The 17,456-nt window shown below is 41.2% G+C and overlaps 1 protein-coding gene across 6 annotated transcripts in view; it reads left to right on the top strand.

The window, feature by feature from the left end:
• The window catches only part of MAP3K19 (mitogen-activated protein kinase kinase kinase 19), a 53,084-nt gene that overhangs the window by 15,693 nt on the left and 19,935 nt on the right, over nt 1–17,456 (top strand). For 5 of the 6 annotated variants that reach the window (XM_055261988.1, XM_055261987.1, XM_055261986.1 and 2 more), the window contains exons 3-5: nt 4,069–4,165; nt 10,164–10,242; nt 11,190–11,449. In XM_055261988.1, coding sequence (XP_055117963.1) covers nt 4,069–4,165; nt 10,164–10,242; nt 11,190–11,449 — 436 coding nt within the window. The remainder of the gene's footprint in view (nt 1–4,068; nt 4,166–10,163; nt 10,243–11,189; nt 11,450–17,456) is intronic. The other variant, XM_055261984.1, reaches the window with a different exon arrangement.

Here is a 17,456-nt window from a genome sequence, read left to right as displayed (position 1 = left end):
AGCCTGGGCAACAGAGCAAGACTCTGTCTCAAAAAATAAAAAATAAAATGAAAAGGGGCAGGGCATGGTGGTACATACCTGTAGTTCCAGCTACTCAGGAGGCTGAGGTGGGAGGATCACCTGAGCCCAGGAGTTCGAGGCTGCAGTGAGCCATGATAGTACCACTGCATTCCAGCCTGGGTGCCAGAGTGAGACACTGCCTCAAAATAATAACAATAATCATATAAACACCTGTGAAAAGAAGGGAAAACAATAATAATTAATTAAATGAAAAGGAATGATGATAAGGGAGAAGATACGGTATAGCACATTCGTGCACTGCTGGTGGATTATAAATAGGGATAAACTTTACTTTTAAGGCAATGTGTGTACAAAAAAACAACTTTTTCATAGTCTTTGGATCAATAATTCCGTATCTAGGGATCTACTCTAAAGAAATAATGCAAAATTGGGGTATTAGTTGCAAATATTTAATAATACTATTTGTAACAATGAAGAATTTAAAATGACTACTAAGCATCATGGGAGTTACATTGTAAGACTAATGGGGCTTATTAAAGAAGTACTATTGGCTGAGCGTGGTGGCTCATGCCTGTAATCCCAGCACTTTGGGAGGCCGAGGCAGGCGGATCACAAGGTCAGAAGTTTGAGACCAGCCTGGCCAGCATGGTGAAACCTCGTCTCTACTAAAAATACAAAAATAAGGCGGGCATGGTGGCGGGTGCCTGTAGTCCCAACTACTCGAGAGGCTGAGACAGGAGAGTCTCTTGAACCCGGGAGGTGGAGGTTGCAGTGAGCCGAGGTTGCACCACTGCACTCCAGCCTGGGCGACAGAGCAAGACTCCATCTCAAAAAAAAAAAAAGCAGTACTATTATGGGCCTCTGATATTTGTTGAAGGAAAGAAATTTTAAATTCCATTAAAATTAAAATGACACTTACTTAGTAAATTGCTTATGAATTTACACTTAAGTGAAAAAGCCAGATACAAAACTTAGGTGATGCAACTATATTTTTAAATACTTAGGAGAAACACAAAGAAAATATGACTCCTGTGTTAACAGTGTTTGCTCTTTGGTTGTCAGGTTATAGGTGATTTTTTAAATCTTGCTTTAAAAAATAATTTTTTGTATTTTCATATGTTCTAGGAAGAATAAATCCCCCTTTGTGATTTGATAGGAAGGAGGAGGAATTTGCCAGATAATGGTAGAATTTTTGAAATACAGAGAAGGTTAAGCAGTGAAACTGACAACAGCCTAGGAGCCGAGGGAACCCATCCGCCACTGACAACCAGGATAGTCTGAGATAGGGCACCCAACTTTTGCCAGGAGATAGAAAATGCTTTAGAAAGTATTAATAAGGGTAGTGGGGAGTAGGGAGGAAGGGAGATGGTTAATGGGTACAAAAAAAAAATAGCTAGAAAGAATGAATAATCAACCCAATGAGAGAACAAAAAGAAAAAAAAGGAAAAGAAAGAATAAGACCTAGTATTTGATAGCATAACAGAGTGACTTTAGTCGGTAATAATTTAACTGTATGTTCAAGCAATTCTCCGGCCTCAGCCTCCCGAGTAGCTGGGATTACAGGCATGCTCCACCACACTCAGCTAATTTTCTATTTTTAGTAGAGATGGGGTTTCTCCATGTTGGTCAACCTCGTCTTGAACCCCCGACCTCAGGTAATCCACCTGCCTTGGCCTCCCAAAGTGCTGGGATTACAGGCATGAGCCACCACACCTGGCCACTAATTTCTAAGTAAGAAAGGATTCTGAAACATTGATTACTAAACATGATTTTAAGTTTATTTACTTTTGCTTCTTTTTTTAAAATATGCCACAGAGAAGTTATATGTTTGGGCCTGTTAACACACATGTTCATATCTGCCCTTTTGAGAAGTTGTATACAAGATGTGTGTGTTTGTCGAAAGTTGTGTTGTGTACATTCAGGAGCTCTGCTAGTCTAAAATGCTGATGTGCGACAGTTGACAATTATCCATCCTCCCAGTTTGTTCTGTGAAATGGAAGATCCTTTGGTTAAAAGCTATAATTAAATGATACTCTATTATGATCAATCTTGATAGAGAGGTACAACTTTGCATGCAAAGTAATAAAACGTGTTTTTGTTAAGAAAAAAAGAATAGTTAAAAAAAAAAAAAAAAAAATAACTAAAAGTAGAATTGAATCGTTTGTAACACAAAGGATAAATGCTTGATGTGATGAATACTCCATTTACCCTGATGTCATTATTATGCATTGCATGCCTATATCAAAATATCTCCCGTACCCCATAAATATATATACCTATGTACCCATAAAAATTAAAAAACAATGTTTAATTATGAACTGCTGAATAAAAGTAAGGTATGACAACTAAGTTATTATGATTGAATACCTAAAATATTTTTAATGACTGTATAAATGGAGGATTTTACTTCTGGTTTTTTTTTTTTGAGACAGGGTCTCACCCAGTTGCCCAGGCTGGAGTGCAGTGGTGCAATCATGGCTCACTGCAGCCTCAACCTCCTATGGCTCAAATGATCCTCGCACCTCAGCCTCCTGAGTAGTTGGGACTACAAGCACGTGCCACCATGTCTGGCTAATTTTTGTATTTTTTGTAGAGATGGGGCTTCACCCTGTTGTCCAGGCTGGCCTCAAGCAATCCACCCATCTCGGCCTCCCACAGTGCTAGGATTATAGGTGTGACCCACCATGCCTGGCCAGGTTTTACTTTTATTTCCTTTTTCTTTTCTTCTTCTTTTCTTTTCTCTCTCTCTCTCTTTTCTTTTCTTTCTTTTGACAGGGTCTCACTCTGTCACTCAGGCTGGAGTGCAGTGGCATGACCCTAGGTCACCGTAGCCTCGACCTCCTGGGTTCAAGCCATCCTCCTGCCTCAGCCTGCCAAGTAGCTGGGACAACAGGCGTCTGCCATCACGTCCGGCTAATTTTTGTATTTTCAGTAGAGACAGGGTTTCGCCATGTTGCCGAGGCTGGTCTTGAACTCCTGAGCTCAAGTGATCCACCCGCCTCAGCCTCCCAAAGTGCTGGGATTACAGGAGTGAGCCACAGTGCCTGGCCAACTTTTATTATTTGCTACGACAATTAAAATGAACAAGGAGAGGAAAGCAAGAAACTTCCTAGCTCTCTTGGGAATTAATAAATGAGCTATCAGAGAATTTTTGTGACAGAGAATTTTCTCTGACATTTCAGATGACAGGCTTGTGCACTTAGGGCAAAGACTTATTGTCCATCAGTCCCCTTAAATAGGTAGTCCGCCTAGATCATAGAAACCAGACAGCTAGTTGTAACATACGGGTTGTGATGGGATGTTTTAACTACTACTTGGGTCTCTCATGGTTCTAGAAATTTAAAGGCACAAAATCACCAGCTATAACTTCGAATGAAGGAAACTATCAAAAACAATGAATTCTACTAAGAAAACATTTCTTCTTTAAAATGTTTGGAGTACTTTTTGTAAATCAAGTTGGTTTTCAACTATAATGATTATTTTCTAGAGAGTGAAAAGGAAGTTTAAGAGGTTATGCACCACGATTTAGATCAGAACTCCATCATAGGGAAGACTTTAATCAGCTTTGCTGCCTCCTTTCAGTCTAGGGTTATATCTGTAGCTTCCACAGGGGCAGGGATTTCCATTCTTGCCATTTGTAAATGATGCCCCAGGGAGGTATTATGGAAAAGATCACATTCCTTTGGGGTTGTTCACCGTGACTGTGGCCAAAGGATTCTTTCCAGTTACCCACCCAGATGGAATTTGGGGCAGCTTAGCAGCCTGGGCACTGAGATGATAAAGTATAAAATACTGAATTTCTATGTGTCGATGTGATTTCAGCTTTGCTCTTCATTTTTTATTATGCAATTAATCACATCCATGACTGTCTGAGCCTAGTGCTCCAAGGGCAGATACTTTCTTATTATTTTAGTCCTAAATACTTTATTCAATTTAAAAGGAATCCACAGTGTAAATCTTTAGCCCAGAAAAATCAACATTCACTCTGCCAACAAACTGACACATCGAATAACTAATAACTGAGTTTTGAATTTTATGATATTGCAGGAGTTCGACCAAGATGGTGACTGCAGTCATTCCACACTGGTTAATGAAGTAGAAGATCCCAGTGGTGGTAGACAGGACTGGCAACCCAGGACAGAAGGTATCGGGCTTCAGTCCTTAATGTGTTTACAAAGATAACATTATCATATGGGCTTCCCTCCAATTTCAGAAGGGCTTATTGTAGAAGTTTGAACAACATACACTGGGGCCTATCGGAGGGTAGAGGGAGTGGAGGAGGGAGAGCATTAGGAAAAATAACTAATGGGTACTAGGCTTAATACCTGGCTGATGAAATAATCTGTGCAACAAACCCCATGATACATGTTTACCTATGGAACAAACCTGTACTTGTACCCCTGAGCTTAACTCCTGCAATAAAATTTTTAAAAATAATACTAAATAAGTTTGAAAACACAGAAAAAGCCCAAAGGAGAAGAAAAACCACTCATAATACTACCTTTTGGTCCGTATCTGTATCAGTGGGTCTAGGAAGCTTGACTGCCTAGAATAGGCGATGCTCTCTGGCTCTTTTATTCCACCTTACTCCAGCTCAGCCAAGCCATTCCCTGTCCCTTTCTTTTTGTCTGGTAACGTCCTTTCCCCATTTTCTTCCTCTCAGAATCTTCCAGCAGCTTCAGCGATCGGTTCCCTTCCAGAGCCGCACATGTCTCCATCAGCTGTTGTCCCTGAGGGGAAGGTGGGGGAGTGTACGAGGCATGAAAGTCCCCAAGTCTCGGTCTTTTATTTACAAGGCCATAAGTCTGGAATCTTCCAGAGCACCACCCATTTCAAATATGCTATCCTGTCACACCGTAAGTGCCCTTGCACTTAACAGACCACAAGGTATTTGCAGATTCTCGCCTCAGAACATAGTTGCCACGGCTATCCCATTTGTCTGTCATCTATTCATCCATAACCTTCTTTTTTTTTTGAGACGGAGTCTCGCTCTGTCCCCCAGGCTGGAGTGCAATGGCGGGATCTCCGCTCACTGCAAGCTCCGCCCCCTGGGTTCACGCCATTCTCCTGCCTCAGCCTCCCAAGCAGCTGGGACTACAGGCGCCCGCCACAAAGCCCTGCTAATTTTTTGTATATTTAGTAGAGACGGGGTTTCACCGTGTTAGCCAGGATGGTCCCGATCTCCTGACCTCGTGATCCACCCGCCTCGGGCTCCCAAAGTGCTAGGATTACAGGCTTGAGCCACCGTGCCCGGCCCATAACCTTCTTAAAGTAAATGTTTATTTGAACTGCTGCAATTTCTCCCGGGCAATTTTCTGGCTTCTATTTCTAACACTCCAGGGAAGCCGCCCTCTTTGATGCCCGTGTTTCTCACCCCTTCGCACCTCCCAGAAGGCTGCAGCTCTCTGGAGTAGCGTCTCCTCCGGGAGGTGGTACGATGCTGCCCTCTCCTGGGCAGCCGCCTGCCTTTCTCGCGCCCACTGGGACTCTTCCCTCCCCAGGCTGAGGGCCGAGAGTAATTTAGTAACCATTAAAAAAAGCTAACAGAAAGAAAATAAACCCCGAAACCCTTCAGAACGGTCCTTGCAGTCCTCTTTTGACTTTCATAGACTTCAAAGCCAAGAACTTAGAAGCCTAATGGTGTCCCAAGCGCCTTCCAGGAGGTTAAATATTTCATTTATTCCGCTCAATTTGGAGATAACTCACCATTTGGGATGTCAGTCATTCTTTTAAACGTGATTTGCAATGTTTTCATATGGGAGCCATAATACTTATGAGGCATCTCCACTAAGTTATTTCAGTTTTAACCTTTTTTTTTTTTTTTTTTTTTTTTTTTTTTGACACGGAGTCTTGCTCTGTCACCCAGGCTGGAGTGCAGTGGCACAATCTCAGCTCACTGCAAGCTCTGCCCCCCGGGTTCACGCCATTTTCCTGCCTCAGCCTCCCGAGTTGCTGGGACTACAGGCGCCCACCAGCCACCATGCCCGGCTAATTTTTTGTATTTTTAGTAGAGGCGGGGTTTCACCATGTTAGCCAGGATGGTCTCGATCTCCTGACCTCGTAATCCGCCCGCCTTGGCCTCCCAAAGTGCTGGGATTACAGGCGTAAGCCACCGCGCCCGGCCAGTTTTAAGCTTTTGACAACTTGAGTTACAAATTTGGAAGAAGCAATTCTCTTCCTGATAAAATTTCATCTCACAGTTGATAGAGACTTCAGTTGAGCTAGCTACTCTTTCTAATCACAAATTCTGAAATAAAAGTGTTTTAGATATTATTGTGCATTATATTCATTTTAAATATTGGTTTAAATCTCTTTGAATGGGCGGGGCACTGTGGCTCATGCCTGTAATCCCAGCACTTTGGGAGGCCAAGGTGGGCGGATCACCTGAGGTCAGGAGTTCAAGACCAGCCTAGACAACATGGTGAAACCCTGTCTCTACTAAAAATACAAAATTAGCTGGGTGTGGTGGCACGCACCCGTAATCCCAGCTACTTGGGAGGCTGAGGCAGAAGAATAGTTTGAACCTGGGAGGCGGAGGTTGCAGTGAGCTGAGATTGTACCATTGCACTCCAGCCTGGGTGACAGAGTGAGGCTCCGTCTCAAAACAAACAGACAAACAAACAAACAAGCACTATTTTCTCAGAACATAACAGACACAAATCTTATAGACTAGAAACTGAGCCTATAAATTTACTCTTTTCGTGAGCGAACAAGAGAGCCTATTCCCTAAAACTAATGGGCTTAAAAATATTTTAATACAGTATAAATTCATCAGGATTTGTAGTTGCAGGTATACAAGAACCTACTCTTGGTTGGTTTAAAAAGGAAGGGAATTTTGAAAGATATTAGGACGTTCATATATCATTGAAAAACCAGAGGAGAGGAACATTCTTAGTCCACTCATTCTGCCAAAACAAAATACCATAGACTAGGGGGCTTAAATAGCAGACATTTATTTTCTCACAGTTCTTAAGAATGGGAAATCCAAGATCAAGATTCTAGCAGGGATGGGTTTCTGGTGAGGGCTCCCTTCCTGGTTGCAGATGGCTGTTCTGTCCCCACGTGGTCTTTCCTCTGTGCACACACAGGCAGAGCGCAAGTGAGTGAGCTCTCTTCTTAGAAGGACACAAATCCAACTGGATCAGGGCCACACCCTTGACACTTCATGCAACCTTCATTTCTTCCTTAGATGCCCCATCTCCAAATAAGCCACACTTGGGAGTTAGGGCTTCAACATATGAATTTGTGGTGGGGGACACAAACACTCAAAACATCCAGTCCATAACAGGAAGGCTCTAGGTTGAATTGTTAGGAAGAATTCCCATAACTGCATTTCAAAACTGGCTGCTACTGACCCCCAAATCATGCCACCTCTGCCATAACCAGAGAGCCGCTCCTACTATCAATGTAAGAACCCCCTCCCTCTGCTGGTACCCACATCAGCACACAGCATGCCTGCACCTTATCTTTTTTCATGTAACTCACATGCATCAGTCTCTCAAGTAAGCTTTCTGAATCTAGCAGAGCAGGAGGCTGGAAATACAGTTGTTGTTTTTTTTTTAAGGCTGTGTTGAGCTTCACAATTTAGGAAATCATCAAAACGTGAAGATGGCATCAAAATATTTTGAGCCTCCATGCTCACAATCCAGACAGATATGCACATCCATTTAAATTGAACAAGGACCTCATTGATATATGCACCTGTTATGTACCCACGGAAATTTAGCAAATAAAATAAAATAAGGAGACCAAACAGGAAAGTAAGGCTTTTCTGGAGAAAATAATTTTTTTTATTGAAATCAGTTAGGCTGGGCCTGATTTTAAGTTTTTATTTTAATAATTGGTTTTGACACTAACAACAACAAATTAATGATCATTTTCTGACTGGTTATGAATGTCATTTTTACCTCTTCTATAAAGAAAATATATTCGTGGCTACGTTGAAATGTTGCCTTCTAATTTCTCTCTATGGTAATATTTTCTAATAGGGTTAATTTACCCTCATTATGTAAAAAATGCATTTAGCTAAGAGCAAGTGTTTCGTCTTTACCTGTGACAATGCATCCTCTTCCCTGGCCTGCTGGGTAGCTTGAGAGGCCTTATCCACAGCAACTCAGCAACTCACAGTATTCAAGAGGCAGAACAAAGAGAACATTTGTATGTTTCTAGAGGATTTCAGAATCAGTACATTCTGTAATCTTTTTTTCCAATTAAGACCAACAATTAGAATGGTGGCCATTAGCTCTTAATAATATCTTAAAAGGCAGGTATTTCTTACATGTGCTTATTATATCTTTGTTTCTTGGTTTGAAAAAGAAGTCAGCTGATGAACAGACTTTGAAGCACATTAAATTTGTTTGAAAACATTCTAGGTTTATTAATTCTTGACAAATGCAAAAGTACAGTTGTTCTTAAATATGGTTCATGTGAATACACTCAGTTTTCTAACTTCCACAGCAAAGAACTAAATACATTTAGCTTTTGTGCCAGAACATCCTTTTCACTGGCAGTTTAGTTATTAGGAATGTATGCTGTATGTTTCTCTCACTCTAACATGTCAGCTAGGTGTTTGCACTCAAGGATGACTACAAAAATGTTATGAAAGACATCCATCTTCCTTTCAAGTAGGAGAATGACCTTGAGCATGTCATGCAAACTCATTGCTATCAGTTTCTTCATCTCTAAAATGAAAGGCTTGGATTAGGTGACCTCTAAGTTCTTCCAGCTCAATAATTCCAAGTCTCTCATTTTGTGCTACATAGTGTGGTGATAGGTTCTTTGAAAACTTAAAAAACAATGGACTATTCCAGGGAAACTTCATTTTTAGACAAGTGTTCCATGCAATTGTATAGTATTAGAAAACATGCAATCAAGTTGTCTCCTTTGAGAAACATTAAGAAAACCAAAGCTAGCTACATTTTTATGGTAGCACAAAACAATATTATTGGATGACAATGATAGTAAACACTATTATCATTTGCCTGATTGTAAACAAAACTTTTCCTTTTGGAATTTTTTACTGTGTTTTTTTTTAATGCACTTGTTTCATTAAACAGCACAGGTATAAAAATTGAACAACAAAAATGCTTTCACTATGGTAGTTCCTATGTATTACACAAATATATCCAAAGTCCTTTAAAATAATAAAAATCTACTAATTTAGGTAACGATGATAGCTATTAAACAACTTTCCCAGGGTCACCCAGGAAGTGGCAGAAAAGGGATGTCTGATTCACACCTTAACCTTATCCTCCCTGCGATACTCCTTCCCCAGCCTTCAGTTAGTGGAGCTCATACAGCCATTGCTCCTCCAGGCACATGCAGATTGAATGAATAAATGGCTCTGACAGATAAATGGATAGAAATGAATACCGGGGCAAGCATTGCGTCCTCCCGGAAGGACACCCCTCTCTGCTTCCACATCACCACTTACTTCTATCACAGTGCTTATCTCACTGCATTCTTTATTTTCTTATCAGCTCTATTAGGGCCTCAGCTGCATCTTGTTTATTTCCCTGTTTTCAGCACAAAGCACTGGGCTTGGCATATCCTTAATAAAAGTTTGTTAAATGGAAAAAAGGAATGAATGAACACACTTTAAAGAACAGGCAATGTTAGAGTAGTTCACACTAGTTTTTTACATAAATTTGCTTAACATCTTATATTGTGAGCAAGCGCGTATTCTATAAGTTGGATCTTTCTGTCTTAAGGGTTATTCTGGGAATTAGTTCATGGAATGAGACAGGAGATGACCAAAATTACAAATACAAGCAAACATCTTTGGTGTTACATAAATTATCTCATTGAATGCTCACAATAGTTCTGGGAGATAGGTGTCATTACACTTTATAGAAGGTGGTTCTGTTTTCTCCGTCCTGAGGACAACATAGTTTGTTATAAAACTTTATTTTACATCTTTAAAATATTATTATATGGTTTTTTGCTCTTTAAGCAAGCATTTATTTAGGATCTATCATATCCTGAACAGGAAAGATACAAAGATGGCTAAACCTCAGCCCCTGATTAATGTCCATTTTGTAATCATTAAGAAGAGATTAGCCAAACAGAAATAAAGTACATCTCCCGCTTTCTGCTGGAATTCATTACTTTCTTCCTTCTACTACTGTGGTATGTTTCCACAGGTGTTGAGATCACTGTGACTTTTCCAAGAGATGCCAGTCCTCCCCAAGAAATGAGCCAAGAAGACTTAAAAGAAAAGAAGTAAGGAATATTCTTTGAAGTATCAGATTTGAAATGAAGTATGAAGCAATGATAGTCACATGGCAACCTACATTATTAGTAATTCGATCCATAAAAATGCTTAAAAGTGGAGGTCACAATAAATGGTATGTGGCAGAGGCCAGATCATAAACACTTTGGCTGTGTGGGCCATATGGTCTCTGTTGTAATGATTCAACTCCGCAACTGTCATTTGAATGCAGCCACAGACAATATGTAAACAAATGAGTGTGGCTGTGATCCAATTAAAGATACAGAAAAAGGCTGAAGGCCGGATTTGGCCCCCGGGCTGTAGTTTGCTGTCCCTACTGCAGGGCAGAGCTACTTAGAATGTAGTTGTGCGGTCCTGTTACTAGTCCATGATGAGGTCAGGACAGGCTGTGAGGGTGACCATTAAAAAAGTTGCAAAGCAATTTGGCAAATAACTTACATTCATTGATCGGGTAGTGAGACAAATTGAGGCTTATTTTTTGCATGTCTTTTATTTTTCTTCCATTTTTATGGCAATTCATTTATATTTTACAAAAGTATCAGTTCACAATGATTGGAAATTTAAATGCTGGTTCTTCATCAAAGATAGTTTGAGAAACACTGGGCTAGTCAGTGCCTGTGGAGATAAAAGGGTACATCCGCCAAGCCTGCCCTTGGTCTCTGATTTCTCTGTGCAAGGAAATGGTGATTGGGAAAATGAGAGTGAGCTGAAACCTAATCCATCCAAGCGATGGTACAGAGGGCTAAGGAGGCCAGGAGGAGTCGGCAGGTGGAGATGTCTTACCCTCTCAGGATTCAGCCTTTCCTTTCAAGCAGCACCATTTGGAAATAGTTCTTCAAACTTTCTAGTGATGTCAGGCTGGACTGAGGACTGGAGATTCAGAAGATGTGGCAACTTCTTATTGAGTTTTAAATCAAACATTTCCCTCCCCCTTTAGTCAGATAACCTCATCACATCAAGAATGGGCACAAGCACATGCAGTTTTGCATCCAAATGAAACAGAAACAGTGGAGCTCAGGACAAAGACGCTGACCATGCGGCCCTTAGTTTTGCAAAAAGAGGAACGTTCCAGGGAGCTCTGCAATGTGAACTTGGGCTTTTTGCTGCCAAGATCTTGTTTAGAACCAAACATTTCCAAGTCTGTAACCAGAGAAGATGCTCCTCATTTTCTGAAGGAGCAGCAAAGAAAATCTGAAGGTAAGTTGAACATTGAATTCCACAGTGAGTCCTTTTGGGTAACAAATATTTATGTATTGTGCCAGGCACTGTTCTAAATGCTAGAGATAAAGCAGTAAACATATCAGACAATAACCCCAGCCCTTGTGTAATTTACATTCCTGGGGGTCATGGGGGTGCGGGACAGACAATAAACTAGTAAACAAGTAAAATGAAAGATGGCATAATGTTCCAGCAGAAAGAACACTATATGTGCAAATGTTTATATATTTGTTCAAGGAATAGAAGGCAAATATTTTGAGAATATCTTATTGTTTAGATTATTTCATTGCTTATTTCTTTAAACATTTCAGACATTATTTTGTAAACTATATTTGATAATTTCAGTATCAATATCCTACTGATCTGCACTATGGTTGGCTTTTTTTCTTGAGTGTTTGAAAATCTTCATTGTGAGCTCATATTTGGTTGATGTTTATCTGTGGGAATCTTGGGGGCCCATGCTGTGGATGCTTTTGGCCAGAAGTATTGAGTTTACTTCTACCAGTTCCCAGGGTCATTATGGACTTGAGTCTACGTTAGCCTTATTCCTGGATCTCCAAGCTAATGTGCAAGTCTAAGAGCCAACTTCCAACTACCTTGAGCCCAAGACTCATTTGCTAGATAGCAGCACTGATGGAGCATTTCCCCCTGCGGCAACATTGTCTTTGCTATTTGCTTACCACTGTCCTCAACCAATCAGCCAAAACCACCAGGAACAACCTTATAATCCAACAAGCTACATTCATTGATTTATCACAGTGAGGGAGACTGCATGCCAGTGGAGCTGTGATGCATCTTACCAAAAAAAAAAAAAAAAAGAATAATTATTATGGGATTTTAAGAGAAGCATACATTTTAAGTGAAATTTAAGTGAAGCAGTGCTTAAATTTTTTTTGTTTCTGTTTTTTGTTTTTTGTTTTTGAGACGGAGTCTCGCTCTGTCGCCAGGCGCAATCTCAGCTCACTGCAACCTCTGCCTCTTGGGTTCAAGCAATTCTCATGCCTCAGCCTCCCAAGTAGCTGGGACTACAGGCACATGCCACCACACCCAGCTAATTTTTGTATTTTTAGTAGAGACGGGGTTTCACCATGTTGGCCAGGATGGTCTTCATCTCTTGACCTCGTGATCCTCCCACCTTGGCCTCCCACAGTGCTGGGATTACAGGTGTGAGCCACCACACCTGGCCTAAATTTTTTTTTATTTTATTATGCTAAAATGTGTGTAACATAAAATTGACCATTTTAATCATTTTCAGGTGTACAGTTCAGTGGCATTTAAGTACATTCACATTGTTGTGTGACCATCACAACTATTCATCCCCAGAATATTTTCTTCTTGCAAAACTGAAACTGTGCCCATTAAACAATAACTCTCTATTTCCCACTCTCCCAAAGCCTCTGGCAACCACTATTCTATTTTCTGTCTCAATATGAATTTGACCATTCTAGGTCTTTTATAGAAATGGAATCATGCAATATTTGTCCTGTGTCTGTGTTTCATTTGGCATAATGGTGAAGCAGTGTTTTGATGGGCTGTATGTAAAACAGTTCATAAGAAATCTGGTCTGTGAAGTGGACCTAGACTCTTGTTCCTTGAAATTTACAAAGTTAGTTCCCAAATCTTGATAGCGTTTTTTTGGTTTTTTGTTTGTTTGTTTGTTTATTCGAGACATGTTCTGGCTGTGTTGCCCAGGCTGGAGTGCAGTGGCATGATCTTGGCTCACTGCAACCTCTGCCTCCTGGGCTCAAGTGATACTCCCACCTCAGCCTCTTGGGTAGCTGGGACTACAGGTGCATGCCACCACGCCTGGCTAATTTTGTTTGTTTGTTTGTTTGTTTTTTGGTACAGATGGGGTTTCACCGTGTTGCCCAGGCTGTTACTGAACTCCTGGGCTAAAGTGATCCTCCCATCTTGGCCTCCCAAAGTGCTGGGATTACAGACGTGAGCCACCGTGTTCAGCTTCAACAGTCTCTTTCAGCCTCATGTCTTACCACTCTTCCTTAGCAGCATGATAAACTTTAGCACACTAAATGCCCTCTATTCCCTAAACATGCATGTGAATACTTGCACCTACTGTTCTTTCTGCTGGAGCTTATGCCATCCTTCAGGTTTTGTCTTAGAAACCCCTTCCTGTGGAAAGTCTTCCTGAACTTTCCACGACTGGATGAGTTGCCATTTCTTTGTTCTGCTATAGGATCCTGATCTTACCTACAACATAGCACTAATCAAGCATAATTGTCACTATTCGTTTATGTGTTCATCTTTACCAGATTACAAAAGCAAGAATCATTCAACTTCCAAGCACTTGACATCATACCTGGCACATAGTCATTACAAATGGACTTTTAATTAATAATAACAATAATCAGGTCCAGGGCAGCACTTTGGGAGGCTAAGGCAGGCAGATCACTTGAAGTCTCAAAAAAAAAAAAAAAAAAAAGAAATAAGAAGTACTAGCTGTGCACAGGCATATGCCTGTAACCCTAGCACTTTGGGAGGCTGAGGCAGGAGCACTGCTTGAGGCCAGGAGTTTGAGACCAGCCTGGGCAACATAGGCAGACTCCACCTCTAAAAAAAGTACATATGTAAAAATAAATTTTAAAAATTAGGTGGCTGTGGTGGTGCACACCTATAGGCTCAGCTACTCAGGAGGCTGAGGTGGGAGGATTGCTTGATTCCAGGAGGCCAAGGCTGCAGTGAATGATGATTAGTCCGTTGCACTCCAGCCTGGGTGACAGACCTTATCTCTTAAAACAAAAAAAAAAAAGTACAACTAGTACAAGACTTTCTTCTAGTGTGTACTTTCATATTGCTAAATATCATGTTTAGAATGGTATTTATTGATTGTTCAGTTATCTATTAAGACTTATTACTTTTACATTACTTGCCTGACACACAAGCAATGCCCAATTTTCCCAATCTTTGTGTCTATTTTTTAAAAATCAATATTCATTGTCTCTGTTATTATGACTAGGTAAAATATTATTTGCAGCTGAGCCCCATAGTGTGTTGATTACATTTCCTCTCCTTTTAGACATTGTATTTATCTCAGCATTAGTAATAACCACTTCATTTCTTCATTTGCTTACTTTTTGTATATCTGTTACTAATTCATCCCATCCTGTGTATTGCACCTATAAAACAAATCTCAATACAGGTGATTAGATATCAGGCAATCCATTGGTTCCTTTTATTTTTGGAGACATTGCTCCTGGACCCTCCTGGCCTCCAGTTTTACTCTGTACCACCTGCTGTCTGGATCTACTGCCCAGCCACCCATCTGAGATTCCCTTCGTGTCATCCTGGGAATTCCCTTGCCTCCTTGCTGTGTTGAATCCCTGTGTACTGGATATGTGGCTTAATCTTCCTTTCCTTACTTTTTTTTTTTTTTTTGAGACAGAGTCTGACTCTGTCACCCATGCTTGGAGTGCAATGGCACGATCTCAGCTCACTGCAACCTCTGTCTTCTGGGCTGAAGCCATTCTCCCTCTTCAGCCTCCTGAGTAGCTGGGACTACAGGGATGCAGTACCAGGCCCAGCTACTTTAAAAAAAATTTCTTTTTTAGCGATGGAGTCTCACTATATTGCCCAGGCTGGTCTTGAACTCCTGGGCTCAAGTGATCCACCCACCTCAGCCTCCCAAAGTATTGGGATTACAGGCTTGAGCCACCTTACCTGGCTTCCTTGCTTTACTTAATCCTCATTTACTAGGGCATATTTCCCAGCAGCTTCTTGAGAAAGGGTACACGGAGAATATGAATGATAGAGTTGTTTGTTTGTTGTTTCTAATTCTTCTGCGCTCCTTTCTTTCTTTCAGTTTGATCTGTTTTCTGTATTTTCATATTGGAGCATTTCCTCACATATCAGTTGAATCTTGTCTATTTGTATCTAAAAGGGTTTCACTAAAAAGTTCTGTATGTTTGAATGAGCTTGTTGAATGGGCCTCAAAGTAGTTGAATAGGTGGAGAACTGGACGATTGGTAGAGGGATTCACAAGTGTCAGCTTGTATAGATCGATGGACCTTTTCTCTTGGCTAGTTTTCCCCAGAGGGATAATCCAAGTGCCTGTCTGTAGGTTATGAGACTAGAGGCAACGTTCTTGGCACTGAATGGGGTTCAAATTTCAGTGTGTAGACCCTTCCTTAATCCTCATATTTTCACTCCAGAACCCCATTTCTGCTCTCAGCCATACCCAGCTCCTTAGCATCTTTGTTTCAAGCCCTCCAAGGAGTAAACTTCCAGCCGTCTGCCAGGAAAGGAGAAGAGAAACTCCTCATAGTGGACAGGGCAGGGAATCCAGGACTTACTCCAGCACAGACTTATGAGCACCCTCTCGTTTCCATCTTGCCTGCATCCCTGTCTTCAAAGGTACCTTCGGTTCCCATTCCTTGCCGAGATTCTTATTTCTGGTTGGGCTCTCCCCTTGCAAGCACTGGGCAGAACACAGAAAGCTGACAACTCAATCAGTTATTACTCGTCCATATAGTTTTCTCTGTCCAAAATGTTGATATTGCTCATCTGTTGTTTTATCATTTGGGTGTTTTTATTTTTTTGTCCTTATTTACACGTTTTTTAATTCCTTTACTGTGATTTTAGTGTGATTTGTGGAGGGATTGGAGAAAAGCTTGTACATTCAATCTGCCATTTTTAATTGAAACTGTGTACTTATTTTATTTTATTTTATTTACTTTTTTGGAGATAGGGTCTCGCTCTGTCGCCCACGCTGGAGTGCAGTGGTGCAAACATGGCCCACTGCAGCCTCGGTATCCCAGGCTTAAGTGATCCTCCACCACGGCCTCCTGAGCAGCTGAGAGTGCAGGTGCATGCCACCACACCTGGCTACTTTTAACGTTTTTTGTAGAGATGGGGTCTCGCTATGTTGCTCAGGCTGGTCTCCACACATTTTTAAAAGGCTTTGACACATGTTATCAAATTACCTACCAGAAAGATCTTGCCTCTACATTCCCACCAAAAGTCTTTACCCCACATAATTCCTGACCAATACTGGATAATACCTATTCAAATATTTATAAGAATACTTGAAAGCGTTTTTTTAAAAATTCAGGATGCTATCCATATGTACCCAGCTATAAATTATATTCAGTTGTATTTCTAGATTAACTTCTAACATCTTTTCAATAGAAAATCTCAACCTCTACAATGCAACCTCTGGGAGCAAAGAGCAAAGATCTGTCTTTCCTGCTCACAACTATAAATTGCCATCTTCTGGGACAGTGCTGGCCACTCAGTAGGCACTCAGTAAATAATTGTTGAGTAAATGCATTACGAATGAAGGGGGGGTGCCATGGCCAGCTCTGTCCAAGGGGAATGCCTATGCCCCGTCCTGTTGCCTGTTGGGGTCCTCTTCTTAGGTGACTTGTTTTTCATCTGGGATTGGCTTTTCTACTGTGTTAAATCTTAGAGAAGTCTTTTTCTCTCTGTGTGAAACTTCAGAATGACAGCCTGAGTCTGAAATGGACCTACAGACATTTGTTTGACCCTCAAAAAATTGAAAAACAAAGGAGGAGAGGCCAGGCCCAGTGGCTCACACCTGGAATCCCAGAACTTTGGGAAGCTAAGGAAGGAGGATTGTTTGAGTCTAGGAGTTTGAGACCAGCCTGGGCAATATAGTAAGACCCTGTCTATAAAAAAAATTAAAAATATAAAAATTTTAAATAAATAAGCAAGGGTGGGGGAAGGAGATTTCACATAAAACCTGCAGCTTGGGCCGGGCGCAGTGGCTCACACCTGTAATCCCAGCACTTTGGGAGGCCGAGGCCGGTGGATCACGAGATCAAGTGTTCGAGGCCAGCCTAGCCAACATAGTGAAAGCCCATCTCTACTAAAAAAAATACGAAAAATTAGCCGGGCATGGTGGCAGGCGCCTGTAATCCCAGCTTCTCGGGAGGCTGAGGCAGGAGAATTGCTTGAACCCAGGAGGTGGATGTTGCAGTGAGCTGAGATCATGCCACTATACTGCAGCCTG

The sequence above is a fragment of the Symphalangus syndactylus genome, chromosome 22, assembly GCF_028878055.3.
Source record: "Symphalangus syndactylus isolate Jambi chromosome 22, NHGRI_mSymSyn1-v2.1_pri, whole genome shotgun sequence".
Lineage (NCBI taxonomy): Eukaryota > Metazoa > Chordata > Mammalia > Primates > Hylobatidae > Symphalangus > Symphalangus syndactylus.
The sequence above is the reverse complement of the archived record's forward strand: the minus strand, read 5'-3'. Positions and strand labels throughout refer to the sequence as shown.